This window comes from Nothobranchius furzeri, chromosome 16 (genome assembly GCF_043380555.1).
Source record: "Nothobranchius furzeri strain GRZ-AD chromosome 16, NfurGRZ-RIMD1, whole genome shotgun sequence".
Lineage (NCBI taxonomy): Eukaryota > Metazoa > Chordata > Actinopteri > Cyprinodontiformes > Nothobranchiidae > Nothobranchius > Nothobranchius furzeri.
In genome coordinates, this window is record NC_091756.1 from 57,695,815 (window position 1) to 57,712,714 (window position 16,900).

A 16,900-nucleotide genomic window follows, 5' to 3' on the forward strand; every position below is an offset into this window, starting at 1 on the left:
TTACTTATAGTTACTTTAGGGGACAGCAGACACTTTATACTTTTACTTATAGTTACTTTAGTGGACAGCAGACACTTTGTACTTTTTTATTTATAGTTAATTTAGTGGACAGCAGACACTTTATACTTTTACTTATAGTTACTTTAGTGGACAGCAGACACTTTATATTTTTACTTATAGTTACTTTAGGGGACAGCAGACACTTTATACTTTTACTTATAGTTACTTTAGTGGACAGCAGACACTTTATACTTTTACTTATAGTTACTTTAGTGGACAGCAGACACTTTATACTTTTACTTATAGTTACTTTAGTGGACAGCGGACACTTTATATTTTTACTTATAGTTACTTTAGGGGACAGCAGACACTTTATACTTTTACTTATAGTTACTTTAGTGGACAGCAGACACTTTATACTTTTACTTATAGTTACTTTAGTGGACAGCAGACACTTTATACTTTTACTTATAGTTACTTTAGTGGACAGCAGACACTTTATACTTTTACTTATAGTTACTTTAGTGGACAGCAGACACTTTATACTTTTACTTATAGTTACTTTAGTGGACAGCAGACACTTTATACTTTTACTTATAGTTACTTTAGTGGACAGCAGGCACTGTATACTTTTACTCATAGTTACTTTAGTGGACAGCAAACACTGTATACTTTTACTTATAGTTACTTTAGGGGACAGCAGACACTTTATACTTTTACTTATAGTTACTTTAGGGGACAGCAGACCAGTGTTGGGAGTAACGCCATTTAAGTACAACGGCATTTCTAACGGCGTTCTTTTTTAGGTAATGGAATAATCTAATTAACTACTTTTCCCGCCGTTGCAACGCCGTTACCGTTACTGGGGACGGAAGGTTGTGCGTTACTATGTGCTTGTCGAACGTTGAGCAACAGTGTGAGGCTTTCTGACCGCCACACTTCAGCTGCAGCCAGGGAGAGAGAGGTGTCGGTAACGCACTTACAAACACGATGATGATTGGCCGGGTGGGCGGAGACCCTCACGGTCTCAGTCACTGCCTGCTGCAGAAACAACAAAGCGCTGATGGGAATAACTCCGTTTAAAATAACCGCGTTAATAAAAAATATTTCTTTCAGTAACGAGCAAACTAATTAAATACGTCTTCTTTTATCAAAACGTCGTTCCTGTTACTGATAAGGAAATGCGTGCGTTAAGCAGCGCGGTGTGTTGAAGCTGTCATCAGCTGATCAGGAGCTAAAGAAGCAGATGTTTTCATCCAAGAGCATCACGGCCCGTGAAGAATATCTACGGCTGCAGACCCGCAGATTCACTGCTGCAGGTGGGAATCTGCAGCAGCGAATCTGCGGGCCTGCAGCCGTACCCTTCTTAGCGTGACAGCGGGACGTCCCGAAGGTCAGCGGTGTGTCCAGATCTTTTAAAATGGGGTGGCCCAGGTGAGGCACAACTTTGTGCATGGGTGGTACCAATGGTTGTGCTTTTTTTGTTTTACCTCCAAGCCTTTTGTGGACTTTAAAGCCTATTTAAAGGTAAATTAGTGTGGTGGCACCTGGGGTGGCCAATCAGATTCCAAAGGTGGCATGTGCCACCCCAGGCCACTCCCTGGACACGCCCCTGCTGAAGGTCCGCTCACCTGTTCACCGCTCAGACGTCCTGATCTTCTGCCTTCCTAGATCATCCAGCTGTAACCTGTTTCTGATCATGTCTTTAGTCCCGCTGTAACGCTGATGCATCAGTCTCAGACGTCATGGAGCTCAGGTGTTATCAGAACTACCTGTGTGTGTTTACCACCCAACTTCAGCTCTTCTGTGGTTGGGTCTGACCCAAATTAGTAAATGTAAGTCCTCCATCAGGCTTGTGCCTCTTCTAGTGTCATTTTAAAGGATATTTATTTATTTATTTAACCGATACTAGATTACCAGCAACAGAAATGCTGCTAAAAACACACAATTATGTGAAGCTGGAAAAATTAGAATACTGTGCAAACTTACATTCATTTCTGTAATTTAACTAGACTGAGAGACCATTTAAAGGCTCAAGAACCTTTGCAGGTGTTTCTATTTGCAATTTTTAATTTTAGCTGATTGGGGTCTTGTTAAACATCACACAGTGACCTTTTAATAGTCTAGATTAGTGTAATGTTCCTATTAGTAGTTCCTCCTGTTAAGTGCTTATTTATTTAAATTATTCAGGTTTATAAAAAACATTTGGACATACATTTTATTATGTTCCAGACATTCGTCATTTATATTTCACTATTGTAGTAATTCTTGCATGCTTTAATGAAAAAAGTAACTATGTAGTTATTTCTGTTGGTAATTAGTTACTTTTATGATCTTGTAACTCAGTTAGTAACTTAGTTACTTTTTTGACAAAGTAATCAGTAACTATAACTAATTACTTTTTTAAAGTAACGTTCCCAACACTGCAGCAGACACTTTATACTTTTACTTATAGTTACTTTAGGGGACAGCAGACACTTTATACTTTTAATTATAGTTACTTTAGTGGACAGCAGACACTTTATACTTTTACTTATTGTTACTTTAGTGGACAGCAGACACTTTATACTTTTACTTATTGTTACTTTAGTGGACAGCAGACACTTTATACTTTTACTTATAGTTACTTTAATGGACAGCAGACACTTTATACTTTTACTTAGTTACTTTAGTGGACAGCAGACACTTTATACTTTTACTTATAGTTACTTTAGTGGACAGCAGACAGCAGACAGCAGAAAGTCTTCAGGAAGATTGAAAGAACAAGTGAGCTCCCTGCTGGTGACAAAGCAATGTGGCATCAAAGTAAAGGGGGTGGCGTGACACTGAAATAATTACATGCTTGACTTTGTAAAGATTTGTAAAATTTGATTAAAAGACCTTTTCTCATTTAGATTATTTGAAAAAAAGAGACTACGTGTTTATTATTCTGTGATCATCTGCAATGGTTTAGTCTTCCTCTGGGTATTTAAATGAACTCTGGCTTTGTGAAAGTGAAATGTTTCTTTTCTTCTAAAGTCCTGCTGCTGTGGTTAAAAGCTGTGTGCTAGGTATTTGTTTAACCTGCAGCAGACAGCAGGTGTTCTTCAAATGAGAAAATGCATTTACAAAATATAATGACACAAATTATTCAGAATCAGAATCAGAAAAGGTTTATTGCCATTGTCAATGAACAAGCAGTTCACAAACTAGGAACTTGTTTCGGTACTAATGTGCCACATATAACATGAATAATAAATTTCAGAAATAGAATAAGTAGAATAAAATATAATAAAACTAGCATAAAACATTCAGCTATAAAAAAGGCAGGTAATGGTAACATGGCCGATAACGTGACGTAGTGTCGAGTACAGAAGACGAGCATGGTTGTGTGATTATAAGCTATTTACAAGTCTAACGGCAGATGGAAAGAAGCTGTTCTTATGGCGGGAGGTTCTGGTCCGGATGGACCGTAACCTCCTGCCTGAGGGAAGCGGCTCGAAAAGTCTGTGTCCCGGGTGAGAAGGGTCAGCTGCAATCCGGCCTGCACGCCCCCGAGTTCTGGAGACGTACAGGTCCTGGAGAGATGGAAGGCTGCAGCCAATCACCTTCTCAGCGGAGCGCACAATGCGCTGCATTCAACATAATTAAAGTAAGTAAGTAAGTAAGTAAGTAATTAAAAGTTTATTTATATAGCGCCTTTCTCAGATATAAATCACAAAGCGCTGTACAACATGATAAAGATCAGAGCAAATACCTCTAACCAATAAAAACATCAGAAAAACAATAGCAGTGATAAACGTAGAAAATAAAATCAGGAGTATAAACAAAGTGAAGGTGTGAACCCGAACAAAGCCATCTTTTTGAAACATTTAGGGAGGGAACGACTGGATGAAAAGGTGAGTTTTTAGATGATTTTTAAAGACCTCTACAGTGTTAGAAAGTCTATTTCATTATTTTTTTATTTGCATCTTCGCATTTGTTCAGCTTCACTACTAATTAAGAGATAATGGTTAAATAATCAGTAAAATAAAGCAAACTATCCATTCAAAAGGTCATTTTTAGCCAGTCAATAATGCAGCAAATCATAGTGGAGGCATGCTTTCCTTCTCCCACCCTGTAAATTCAGGTTCAGTTTCCATAGCAACGGTGTTCTCCAAACCTCCTCCTCACCCCCTCAACCCCCCTGGCTACTGTGCAGTGCAGGCAGAGCAGTGATGGAGAATACTGTGAAGCAGCGTGGCACATTAACCTAGTTTGTGCCCGTCAGAAAGTGACCCGGATGAAGAACGGCCGAGAGAGAGGAGGAGCAGGTAAGAGGTGGGAATGACAGGAGAAGAGAGCATCCAAAGGGCAAAATGAGCCAAGGACTCTTTAGATCGAGGGTGGGGACGACCAACGGTGGGATGGCGCAAATCAACGTACAGAAAACGTCAACTGTGTGTGAGATGGTCTCTGTGATCACAGATGGTTTTAAAAACAAACTCAAATGTATAACCGTGGGCTGTCCTTAATACTCACCCCGACTGAACAACATAAAAGGCTAAGATTCAATCATATTTGTAAATCTGTTGAAAAGCATATCTGATTAAATCTATTGATTCCATCTGTTTCCATTCTGCCTGGTCTTTCCTGTTCGTGTTCATCCAGCTATGTCCTTGTGGTCCTGATGAGAGGGAAACCACTAAGTGCATCACTTTCCTCTCTTACAGTTTCTCTCTTAATGACAAGCTATCTCTCAGTACATTTTTTTCAAAGCTACACTTTTATTTAAACATTCAAATGGACCCATCACCAATGGTGGAGAGACACAAAGAGGAAGATCACAAAAGGAGGGAAGGCTCCAGATGACTCACCGACATGAGCGATGACACACTCCACTCGCTGTAGAAGCTCCTGAACCGACATCTCGTCCTCCCTCAGCCAGCACAGCATCTCAGGGTGTGTGTAGCATCCACTCTTCTCCACTCCTGGTCCCTCTGCAGCCACGCCTCCTGTCGTCATCTATCGCCTCCACCTCCCCTCCCTTGGCTGGCTAATCTAATTTCCTCCCGACAGATTTTCTTCTCTATTTCTTTTGTTGGCTTCGTCTAAAATATTGTTTTTCAATTGTGTCTTCCTGAAAAAGTCCTTTCAATTACACTTTCACCAATTCTCAGCCATAAAATAGCCTGTGAACAATAGCAATGATGCCACACCTAGCTGGCTAACAAAACAGTGAGTCGGGGCAATTAATGGTCTAGCTAAATTACAGTAAGAAATAAAAATATGAGGAGGAAATTTTAAAAAGGGAAAGAGGACAGGACTGTGTGAAAGAAAAATTCATTAATTAGTTAGTAACTCAGGAATCACACACTACAGCTAGTCATCTGAGAACAAAAGCAACGATTTATCATGCTGTCAGTCATCAGACTACAGACTTTATGGGCAAAAGACGTTAAAAGAACAAAAACATATAAGCATATCTAACCCAGAGCACGGCCATCCAAATGGTTCATTCCATATGTTTGCGTCATGTCCCACTTGTCCAAAAAACATAATAATCCTCAAAAAGTAGATTCAAGAAATCTCATAAAGTAAAATTAAACAAGTGCTCATCAGGAGAAGGGAGGTAACTGGGGTTTTCCTGGACTCTTCAGGCTTGATGGGAGAGAAAACACTGCTGCTCCTGCTGCTTTCATGATGCTGTTTGCTGTGATGATGAAGCAGAGTTACACAGCGGAAGGATGAATCAGATGGCTGCTACTGCACCTGCCTGCAGGGACAAAGGGGGAGGGGGGTTAACAGGGCTGAACCAGTCGGTGTGAAAAATCCTGGTGCCTGGAGCCCATCAGCCCATGGACTGAGCAGCACCAAACAGACAGCAACAATGGCTTCGTCAAAACTCAGTGGGGATGATCAAACCATGTTTAAATGTATGCTACAAAGCAAACCTTTTTTTAGGATCTCTTTTCAGCATTTCACTGCTGATTCTGGGCCATGACTGGTCACCTAAGCCTTTAAACCATGTTTTCATTCAGTGCATCTGAAGGCCCTCTCCTGGTCCTGCTCCATGTTTTCACAAGTGCAAAACTAGAGGAGGGCCCGAGCATCTCTCAGGGCCACATCCTCCTGGGACTGATGAGAGTGCAGCAATTAGCCTGAGACATCTGCTCTCATCACTTATTCTGGGTTAGCTGGGCCCACAATAATATCCAGCATCAGAACTACTGCAGCTGCCACACATTATCCCAGGAAAGGCTTCATTTGAACTCATCCATTAGCACAACAAAGGGCTGATTTCATACATGAAAATTAATGTGTTGCTGTGTAAACCCTTTGTCATCTTTAAACAACAAATATAGTGCAAAAAACAGAAATATGAGTTGATATAATGAGAGAAAAGAAAAGAGACGCGGGAAATAAACAGGTAAATAGACGAGATTTTTTTATAAACGTTTTTAACTATAAGGAAACAACAAAATTCCATTAGCAATACAAAAAACACACATATTTTTAATCAAGTCGCACCTCCAACAAGTTATTAAAATAGAAAAGAGCAGAACCTTAGTGTGTCAGATATATTAATTAATTTTACGGAGAGGGAAAAAAAGGAAAAGAAGGGAACACAATAAAATCACGAAAAAAAATAATCCTAACAAACCTCAAGGAGGAGCTATTTTTCTTTTCTTGTCAAAACGAGGAAAAAGAAATTCAAGAAAAGTAGGCTGACCCACGAACGTATGAAGCCTAGTAGCAACGGGACTCTTCAACAATTTCAAAGATTTTTATATAAATACACGAGAAAGGAGTCCCGAGGAGGCGGAAGTGTGGAACATCCACAGCATCTGATTGGATGATGTTGATGTCGTCAGCGGAAGTCCGGTTCACCTCGCGCCAGGGCGGGAAGAGAAGCTCTTGTTGTGTTAGCAAACGAGCAGAAGATTCCGTCCAAACTAGCTGTTTCCTGAAGCTAAAGTAGCATTGAGTCTTGTTAGACATTCTCACGTTGGCAGCGAAATCATCTGGTAAAAGCTGGTCTCTATGATACTTTTGTTTACATCCAGGAATTGTGTCTTATTAGCTGGCTAACCTGCGTCATGTTTTATTCCGCGACTAAACTGAGAGGTTTGACGACTGTTGTGGTAAATGTATGCAGAAACGTACTTCGTCTTTTCACGTGGAGTCACGGTGGAGCAGCCATCAGTAAAAGCATATATTTTGTAACTGTTTGCATCACCACGCATGCTTCGCTTCTTGGTTTTGCTCCTCTGATAGATGAGCATCGCTGACTAATTCGTTTAATAAATCATAATAAGTCATGTCAACCGCTCAGGAATAAATATTATTTATTCTAATGAATATCTGTGTAAAACCAACAAAATGTTTCACCTTTATAATCAAGATATTTTTATACCGTTTCATTCTTCCCTCGTGATATGGATTCTCAAAAACAAATGGATGACTACATATAATCCACAGCTTCTTATTCATTTTATGTTATTACATTTTTAAACATCCTTTTCAATGGAGTCGCCATGAAGAGGCAGCAAAAGTTAGTTACACAATTATTCCTTTACACAGTTAAAATTATATAAAAATATTAATTGCATTGTAATTTTTTCTTCCCTTTTAAAGTGCAGAAAGGAAAGGACAAGCTGTATATTCTGTACAGAAAATAAACTCAAGTACTCAGTCTTCATCAGAACTATGCAGCGCTCACAAGTTAAACTGACCACCACATCTTAGTTTAATATCAAGTCCTTTTGAGAAGGTAGATCTGTCTTCATTCATGGGAAAGAATAAAACTGAGTTCACGCAGGCAGCCCCGCCTATTTTAATTATTCTGGTGCAGAGTCCATAGCCTGACCACCTTATATACAACATGGACATATATGCATAGCCAAATCCTCTTGTTACAGCTATGGTGTGTTTAGATTTCTAGGCTAGAATCTTCATGGAGTTGTTACAAACATTCAAAACTTCTAATAATCACTTTTAAAATTGCTGACATGACTTGAACTTCAGTACCCATGACTGGCGCATTATTTAAACAATAACACATTTTATTTATTTTCTCACAAATTATTTGTGTGTGTTGAGTACTCATATTTGTGCACTTCTGGTCTCTCAGATTTTCTGAAACTCCGGAAGAGTCATGCAGACCTTTTTCAACAGAGCAAGTGTCCAGACGAGCAGACCTCAGAAAGACAAGGCAGCAGAGAAGAGCGCTAAGGCTGTCCCCTGGGTGGAAAAATAGTAAGTAATAGTAAGTGTAAATCAAAAAGGTGAATCTGTTTTACTGGAACACTGAGCTGCTGATGGTTCTGGATAGGACTGGGCGATATGACCTCAAATCAATTTCATGAAATATTGAGGATTTCACCTACATAATAATTAAGGCTGCACAATATATCGTAAATATATTGTTATCGCGATATCAGCATGCACAATATGCATATCGCAAAGAACAGATAAATATCGTAATGAATGGTCAGCTCAAATGTTTGCTACACATTATGCATTCTGTCAATCAAACGAAAGAATTAGGTTTTTTTAACAAATCAAATAGAGCTCTTCACCCATTTGTCCAATTGGGTGGGTTGTCATAGGTTAGAGTCCCGCCCCCAAGGCGGACGGCCCTTATTTTTGATGGTTAGCAAACACCTGAGTTAGCTTAGTTCTGCTCTTTCTGCTGATTCTGCTTTTCCCGGGATCCACTGATTGCTTTTCCTTGTTTATTTTCTTTTCCCCTTTCTTTTTCACATTTTTGCTTATCTCATTTGTTTAACTTTCTTTTATTTCTTTGTTTTTAGTTCCTGAGTTCAGTTTTTATTATCGCAAGTAATGTCGTCATCGCAATATTAATCACTGTTATCGAATATCGCAGGTTTTCCTAATATCGTGCAGCCCTAATAATAATGATAAATGGACGATAACTACAGGTATGCGCAGAAACAAATGTTGTCCATTAGATGGGGCTGTCACATGTATTAGTTGAGTCACATTTTTGTCTGACTCAAGGTGGTACTGCTTCTTAACTCATTCACTGCCACTGACGACTAAAGTCGTCATTTTAGATTTAGACTGCTTTAACATTTAGCAGTGCTATAAATACTCACTGCTTTTCCTCCTTGGGAGCCTTTTTTCCTCAAAAATCAAAACGGTTAAATTATTATAGCTGGAAAGAAATATTAATCTTTGCCAAAAATTCTTATTGGAGGGATTTGTTTAAAATGTGTTGCACTTTTAGATCTTACCTCATTCACTGCCATTGACAACTAAAGTCGTCATTTACATTTTTTTTTTTTTACTGTTTGGGCATCGGAACGAGCCCCCGCGCCGAGAGAACAAACATCTCAGCTCTAAAGCCGATCCTCATCCGCATACATCACACGTCACATGATCAGGAAGCAGAAAATCCATGTGTTAGGAGATCCTTTTGGGCCGTTCCGGTAAAAAAAAAAAAGTGAGGCGCGAACCAGAAAAGCTTCTGCCGATCACAATTCAACAACGGATTATGAAAGAACAGATAACGCTCGAAACACGCAGATTCTTCCTGATGTAAGAGGTGAGTCTACTCTTTGTTTTGGTTGTTTTGGCGTCGACATCATCCTTACGTGCAACGTTCTGTGACTCTTAAAAAACAGTAAAAACGGTGAGAAACGCTGGCAGCAAATGAGTTAAAGGGGCATAAACATCACCAACCCACACATATCTTTTCATTTTTTTTAAATTATCAAATTTGTTGACATGGGAAAATGTATCTCTAAGAGTCAGACATTTTGATAACAATACATTTTCTATTTATTGCCCAGCCCTAGTTCTGGATCTGTGCTAGCCTCCAGATCTCCTGTTCTAAACGGATGAAGAGACATCAAACATGTCACAACTACACGTGATTTTGTTTTCCATCTAAAGAATTATGTAGGTCTCCATTTGTTTGAGGCTTTAGAAATCAGACACTTCTATCAGAAACCACTGACTCTAAAAAAACAAGAGTTTCTGAACAGCTGTTGTAAGAGGCTAACTCTCTACTCATATTCCTTTTATCGCTATACAGTTCTTCATTTAGTCAGATATTTTAAGATGATCTGAAAAATACTATCTGAGCTATGAGAGGGAAAATGACCATCAATAGTTAAAGCATTGAGGCATTTCTGTTTACATTTACCAGTAATTTTTCATTCTCCTCAAAGATTTTTGTTTATTTAACGAACAACTTACTAGGTTTAATTTTTGTATTTTTTCTTTTTACTCCAGCAGACCAAAGTGCGTTGATGAGGTGGCATTCCAGGAGGAGGTTGTTGCAGTGCTGAAGAAGTCTTTAGAGGGAGCAGACGTACGTTTCTGTCATTTTTTTTTTATGTTATGATCACTTGCTCTCTGAAACTATTAATCCCAGACAAACTAGTGCAGCTAGAATATCCAACATGCTTTTTTTCTGCAACAACATTGTTTTCATATTTCTATGAGCAGTCTGACAGACAGCAGAGCGCTGCTCACAACAGGTGACAGCAGCCGGTACCGGTCGCTCGTGTACGTCAAAGTTATCTTTCATAAGATGATAATCAATAAAATGATTTATATAAAGTGGATCCAGAAGTTGTAGCCCATCTCTGCCGACAATATTTTGATATTTTTCACCCTGTTGGTGGTTTTACTGAGCAGGTGCCACTTTTGTCATACGTTTCTATTTAAAACATGTTTAGACTGTTCAGAATACAAATCCAGGCTCTGTCACGTTTGATTGTTGTAATTAAACTTTGTAGGCGGGGAAGGTCAGAAAAGGATCCGATCATTTTGTTTTTCCCTCATTTACAGTGACGGAGATAACGGCGCAGTGCGCCTGGCTCTGGTGTTAATCAAGTTAAATCATATCTCTTTGCAACAATTTTCACAAGAAAACACAACAGTTAAAAGCAGGGCTTGTGTTGACCGGACAGTTCCCGTGTTTGACCGTTTATTTTGACGGGAAAAGAATAGAAAGAATTACCCCGACGCATGCAGACGAACTGACACTTTATTAGTTTCGCAAATCGCAGATGTAGCTAAATCACTCAAGAAAAGATTCCCATCTGAACATCTGAGCTGGACACTGCTCAGCGCAGGTCGCTGTCAGCGCGTACATAAGGTGCACAGCGAGCTGAAGATGTGGAGAGGGGCTTGGAGCGCGTCGCAGAACCAGAGCGCATGCAGGAAGATTCCTCCGACTGAAGCGAGAGTTTTCCAAACCCTGTCTCTCAGAGAGACTTGTCACTTAGAAAATGTTCCCTGATTATGAAACTTTGGCCGAATAGCGCTTGTTCCTGTCTCCAAAGTGGCGACGCATCCAGGAGCCTGTCTGAGGAGAAGCCCAGAATCTCACATCCTCTTCAGCTCAGAAAGTGCCTATATGATTACGCACAAGCGTGACCCATCAACCCGGTCTCACAGTAAGACCGGGTTGGAACTGTTCAGGTTTACGGAGACAATCTTTACATTTAGAATTGGCATACAGATGTAAAATTAATTCAGTAAAATATAAAGCATTTTATTTAAATATCCATTCATTATTTTACAAGCACAGAGAGCCGCATCAGATGGATGGAAGAGCCGCGGATTGCCAACCCCTGAGCTAGGGCATGTGCGGAGGACACACGCACGCACACACACACACAAGCAAAATATACTTGTTTTCAATTATATTTATTGTGCCCACTTACTTTTTCTTAGGCCCACCCACAAATGAGTTTCTGGCTACGCTAATGGTGACTTTTGACAGACTTCTCTGAGCTCTGCAGCCATTACACTTTTCACCTCGCGCACCCCCTAGCGGCACCACACTTTGGGAATCCCTGATTTAGGTTATGAGATCCATAATGGGTCTAAATATTAGCTTTTAATGTCTATGAGCAGCTTTAGAGTCAAATATTTATGCCGTAGTTCAAGGGTGTAAGAAATAATAATTTTGTCGTGAAACAAGAATAAAGTGTCACATGCATCATGAAACCGGCATGAACATATTTTGTCATATTAGTAAAACACATTTGATGGAGCTTCAGCTACTTTATAATAATTTTGCACTGCCCTTATGCCTGGGTATCACCTCACCTCTGTTGTTATTTCAGCTCCCGAACCTGCTCTTCTACGGTCCTCCTGGAACAGGAAAGACGTCCACCATCTTGGCTGCTGCCAGAGAACTTTATGGGTGGGTGATGTATTTATTGTTGTTGTGGAAGGAGCTCTGTCATCCCAGAAGGTTCTCAGTACACCAGCTTTCATCTTAAACAGATCATTTTGACTTTCAGCCCAGAGCTGTACCGACAGAGGGTTCTGGAGCTCAACGCCTCGGACGAGCGAGGTATCCAGGTCATCAGAGAAAAGGTCAAGAACTTTGCTCATCTCACTGTGTCTGGGAGCCGATCAGAGTGAGTCACCACCATCGCAAATCACAGATGAATTCACCTGCTTCATATTCGGCATCAGAGTTAGTTTTTTTTTTTTATCTGATCTGAAAAAGACCCGAAGGAACGTAGCTTGCAGCTTTTCATGTCGGGTCTCTTCTGGTGAGTTGCTGCAGAATACCTTAAAGTAATGTGGTAGCATGACGCAGACTTCTGAAACAATGACCTATATGGTAAAGATGTTTACCCATAATTATGATGGGTACCGAATTCAGTACTTTTTAAGGTACCAACTGAATTCCATAGTACCGACCGAGCACTGATTCACGTCATTTCAAACGGTGCCTCGTTTCGGTGCCCGTCCTTCATAACGAGAACTTGCCAAGACAGCTGCGCATGCGCAAGAGCGTTATGTCGTCGCTCGCTGCGAGCAAGTTGTAAACAGAGCAGCATGGTAGAAAGAACGAACGCTAAAGCTTGGGTCCACTTCACTAAATGTGATGGGTAACTGGGTGATAATGAAACCAGTGACAACGATCTAAGTGAGACATCCTCATCTTAATCTGCTCCAGTAGGTAAATAAAATGTAAGATAACGTTAGCTTGATTTGTTAGCTTCCTATGCCACCGTTATCATCTAATGGTGCGTTCGCTTTCTCCTCGGAAATTCTAACTTCCCAGTAGGAAAAATCAAATGAAAAAGACGGCAAAAGGAATGAAGATACACAGTAAATTTAGTTCACAGTAAAGATGTTTGCTTCAGTTTAATTATCAGCTTATAAAACTACAAGGACGATGTTAAAATACAAACAGTTGAATGTTACTTATCGTGATATTTATCAAACATGGTTATAAATTGAGAAAAATGTATATTTAATTATAAAAGAGAATTAAAATATTAAACACTCAAAAGTATCGAAAAATGGTACCGTTAAGTACCGGTATCGATTCGTTGGTACCGGGAATTAGTACCGAATCGATTCAAATGTCAAAGGTACCCATCCCTGCCCATAATGCACAGGTGCATTTATGGAGAAAACTGCTCATACCAGCATGGTAGCAGAGGGCTGATGGTATGGGCTAGTTGATTGTATTTTTAAACCATGACTTCATTGTGATTATTACATAAAGTACAGGTGTTGCTCTTCATTTTAATAAGGTTAGATTTAGTCTGATGCCAAACCCTGAAACACATTTTCTTGTATTTAAGTGGGAAGCCATGTCCTCCTTTCAAGATCATCATCCTGGATGAGGCTGACTCCATGACTGCTCCAGCTCAGGCTGCTCTCAGAAGGACCATGGAGAAGGAGTCTCGCACCACTCGCTTCTGCCTCATCTGTAACTATATAAGCAGGTCCGCAGACTCCCAGCAGGCTCGGCTACGCTCTCTGTTTGACCCTGGTAATGATGTGTGTATGTTTTTTTTAGGATTATTGAACCTCTCACCTCCAGATGTTCCAAGTTTCGTTTTAAACCACTGGCCAATCAGATCCAAGAGAAGCGCCTACTGGAGATTTGTGAAAAAGAGAATCTCAAGTACACCAGCGAGGTAGAGGTGACAGTGTGGGTCTTTCACTCACTCACTGCCAGCCGTTTCCTGATCGCTAACGGCCTTCGCTGCCAGCGTTTCTCACCGTTTTTACAGTTTTTTTAAGAGTCACAGAACGTTGCGCGCTAGCATGATGTCGATGCCAAAACAACCAAAACAAAGCGGAGACTCACCTCTTACATCAGGAAGAAGCCGTGTGTTTCGAGCGTTATCCGTTCTTTCATAATCCGTTGTCGAATTGTGATCGGCAGACGCTTTTCCGGTTCGCGCCTCACTTTTTTTACAGGAACGGCCCAAAACGATCTCCTAACACATGGATGGTCTGCTTCCTGATCATGTGACGTGTGACGTATGCGGATGAAGATCGGCTTCAGGGCTGAGATGTTTGAGCATCAGAACGAGCCCCCGCGCTGAGAGAACAAACAGTAAAAAAATGGCAGTGAATGAGTTAAGAATCCATTAGTGGAGTTGGTCAAATTTAGTGGATTTTTGTTTGTCCACGGCTCAGTGCGCATCTTCTCACTTAAGCTTTTTGGTTTCTCTCAGAGTATAAAAGCTTTGGTGCAGTTATCTGAAGGAGACCTCCGGAAGGCCATCACCTTTCTCCAGAGTGCTGCACGTCTCAGTGCCAACAAGGAAATCACCGATGGTGCCATCACTGAGATTGCAGGGGTCGGTTCCAGCACTTTGTATTTCAGTAGATTAGAAGCACCAATAATGAGCCTTTCCATTAAGGATAATTTAAATGTCTTTTGCATTTGAGAGCACAAACTAGTGTTGTGTGTTCACATGACCCTATCTGCTCTCTCACAGGTCGTCCCGTCCAAGATGATCGACAACTTGATCCAGATTTGTTTAAAGGGAACATTTGAGAGGTTGGAAGTTGCCGTCAGGGTAAACGTTTTTGTTTTTCCTTCGTATTTGTGATGGATGAGTTTGTTTGTTGCTGAGCTACAGTGGTGAGTGATGTGCTTGCTCTGCCTCTTGTGTCTAATGTCTCCTCACTAACAGAACATGGTGGATGAAGGCTATGCAGCCACACAGATCCTGAACCAGCTCCATGAAGCCATCTTGGAGCAGGACATTAATGACAAGCAAAAGTCGGCTATCATGGAGAAGATGGCGGTAGGTATTTTAATGTCCGCAGATGGCAGGAATGAAAACATTTAGACACCTTAGCACCTTAGGGCGCCTGTGGTGGATTCGTAGCTGGACATTTGCAGAAGCCCTCTATTACAGCAGTCCTCCTAAAGCCGGGCGTACACTGTGTGTCTTTTTCACTCGTAGCTCTCAGCTTCAGCTCAAACTGTACGACTTCCTCGCAGGGCAGATCTCACGAGTCATGTGCTCACACTGCACGACCCAGGTCTCGCATGCGATCTGACTGCTCACACTGTACGTCTGGTAGCAACACGTCGGCCCTAAAAATATGCTAAAAATAGCAGTTTTTACTCAACACGTTAGACTTTTTTGTCTTGTTTTGCCTGTTGTCCTTCGGGAGTGCTGCAGGAGGACACACAGGCATTTATGGGGGTTGGATGAGGAAAACAAAATAAAGAAAGTAAATCTGTGTTTTGTGGTCAGTTTAATTTGACATGAACACGACAAACACGCTTTCTTGACAATCTTTGTGAGTGAATTACGTCTAGAAATAAAAACGAACAGCGTGTGTTATTAGGGAAATAGCGGGCGAGCAGTGTTGATGGATGATTGCGCATGCGCCGTGAGCGGTTCTGATACTTTTTGGGTCACAGCTGCTCGCAGCGCCGCTTCAACAGTGCGATACCCTCACGAGGGACGAGCGAAATATTAAACACGCCAGAAGTTTGTGCGAGCTCACGATTGCTGATCGGCAGCTGGTCACGTGGTGTTAATCGCCTCTCGTAACCCCCTGTACACTACACGACGCTCGGCGCAAAACTCACCCCGATCTCGTGGATTCTCGCACGAGTGGAAAATCGGCTCAAAAAAGTGAAAAAGCCGCACAGTGTCCGCCCGGCTTAAGCCTGTGTGTGCTCTCTTCCAGGTCGTAGGGAAGTGCCTGGCAGATGGAGCAGACGAGTACCTGCAGTTGTTGAGTCTGTGTTCAGTCATCATGCAGCAGGCTTCTCAAAGCTAAAGCCCCCCCGCCTGAACCAGCATCTGCCTTTCAAGGATGTTGTTGATAGTTACCATCTACCACCCCCACCTCCCTCATAGAAGTCTTGCCTGAGAAAACATCATATTGTTGAACTATTTGTGTATTTTTTCTAAGTAATAAATGGATTTTGTAATCTTTTGTGTGTTTGTGGTGTTAGTTTCTTGGTTTTCAAACATCAGGAGATGTTTCCTTCATCCGCCTGTGAGGGGAAAAGCTGGAGAAAGAGTCTTCTAAACCAATCTAAACTTTTTTTGTGTTGAGACGCAAACATTTATGCCTGAATGGAAACAGGTGTACACTTGCCTCTGACGTGCTCAGGACGGTCTCCTCTTTTTGAGTCATGCTTTGGTTTGAGTCGTGCATAAACTACTGAGAACTCACTGCTGCCAAACGTATTTTACTACCCAGTATCGGATCTCATTTCATCTCTGAAAAAGTGCCTCAGTGCTGAAAAGAGTGGAAAGAATAAACAGAACAGAAAATGAGCTCAGCTATTTAGTCGATCTTATTTCTCGGCCACAGCAGTTTCACCTTCTAGTAATGGTGGGTATTCATGGACCTTCAGATTTAACACTTCAACCAGTTCCTGTTGACTCTGCCTCTGATGGATGGATGCATGTGATGTCCAGCCCTGCAGGCAGCATGGTCATCCCCTCTGACCTCAGTCTGGATGTGACCATGCTTCTCCACAAATACAGGGAGTGCAGAATTATCAGGCAAATGAGTATTTTGTCCACATCATCGTCTTCATGCAGGTTGTCTTACTCCAAGCTGTACAGGCTTAAAAGCCTACTACCATTTAAGCATATTAGGTGATGTGCATCTCTGTAATGAGAAGGGGTGTGGTCTAATGACATCAACACCCTAT

At 41.1% G+C, this 16,900-nt stretch overlaps 2 protein-coding genes and 1 long non-coding RNA gene across 8 annotated transcripts in view; 1 reads left to right on the forward strand and 2 right to left on the reverse strand.

Moving 5' to 3' along the window:
* The window catches only part of mcf2l2 (MCF.2 cell line derived transforming sequence-like 2), a 123,965-nt gene extending 118,765 nt beyond the window's left edge, over positions 1 to 5,200 (reverse strand). For all 6 annotated transcript variants that reach the window (XM_015962280.3, XM_054749621.2, XM_015962275.3 and 3 more), the window contains exon 1: positions 4,836 to 5,200. In XM_015962280.3, the coding sequence (XP_015817766.3) occupies positions 4,836 to 4,983 (148 nt within the window). In that variant the 5' untranslated portion in view covers positions 4,984 to 5,200. The remainder of the gene's footprint in view (positions 1 to 4,835) is intronic.
* Positions 5,201 to 5,344: 144 nt separating this feature from the next.
* On the reverse strand, positions 5,345 to 6,752 carry LOC139063573 (uncharacterized). Its single transcript, XR_011516945.1, has 2 exons — positions 6,623 to 6,752; positions 5,345 to 5,734 (listed from the first exon to the last, which is right to left on the reverse strand). It is a non-coding gene; the product is annotated as an uncharacterized lncRNA (long non-coding RNA).
* A 96-nt stretch (positions 6,753 to 6,848) lies between these two features.
* rfc4 (replication factor C (activator 1) 4) lies at positions 6,849 to 16,170 on the forward strand. Its single transcript, XM_054749626.2, has 11 exons — positions 6,849 to 6,986; positions 8,093 to 8,217; positions 10,222 to 10,300; positions 12,069 to 12,148; positions 12,249 to 12,368; positions 13,554 to 13,697; positions 13,772 to 13,892; positions 14,439 to 14,564; positions 14,706 to 14,786; positions 14,904 to 15,017; positions 15,919 to 16,170. The coding sequence occupies exons 2-11, from the start codon at positions 8,117 to 8,119 to the stop codon at positions 16,009 to 16,011; spliced, it is 1,059 nt and encodes a 352-aa protein (XP_054605601.1). The 5' UTR covers positions 6,849 to 6,986; positions 8,093 to 8,116; the 3' UTR covers positions 16,012 to 16,170.
* The last annotated feature ends 730 nt before the right edge of the window (positions 16,171 to 16,900 follow it).

What these genes read in the sequence shown, in the direction of transcription:
- rfc4 (XM_054749626.2), top strand. Translation starts at nt 8,117, where the DNA reads ATGCAGACCTTTTTCAACAGAGCAAGTGTCCAGACGAGCAGACCTCAG. An exon ending in AGTCTTTAGAGGGAGCAGAC is followed by an intron (nt 10,301 to 12,068) that starts GTACGTTTCTGT and finishes TTGTTATTTCAG; the next exon opens with CTCCCGAACCTGCTCTTCTA. An exon ending in GCTGCCAGAGAACTTTATGG is followed by an intron (nt 12,149 to 12,248) that starts GTGGGTGATGTA and finishes TTTGACTTTCAG; the next exon opens with CCCAGAGCTGTACCGACAGA.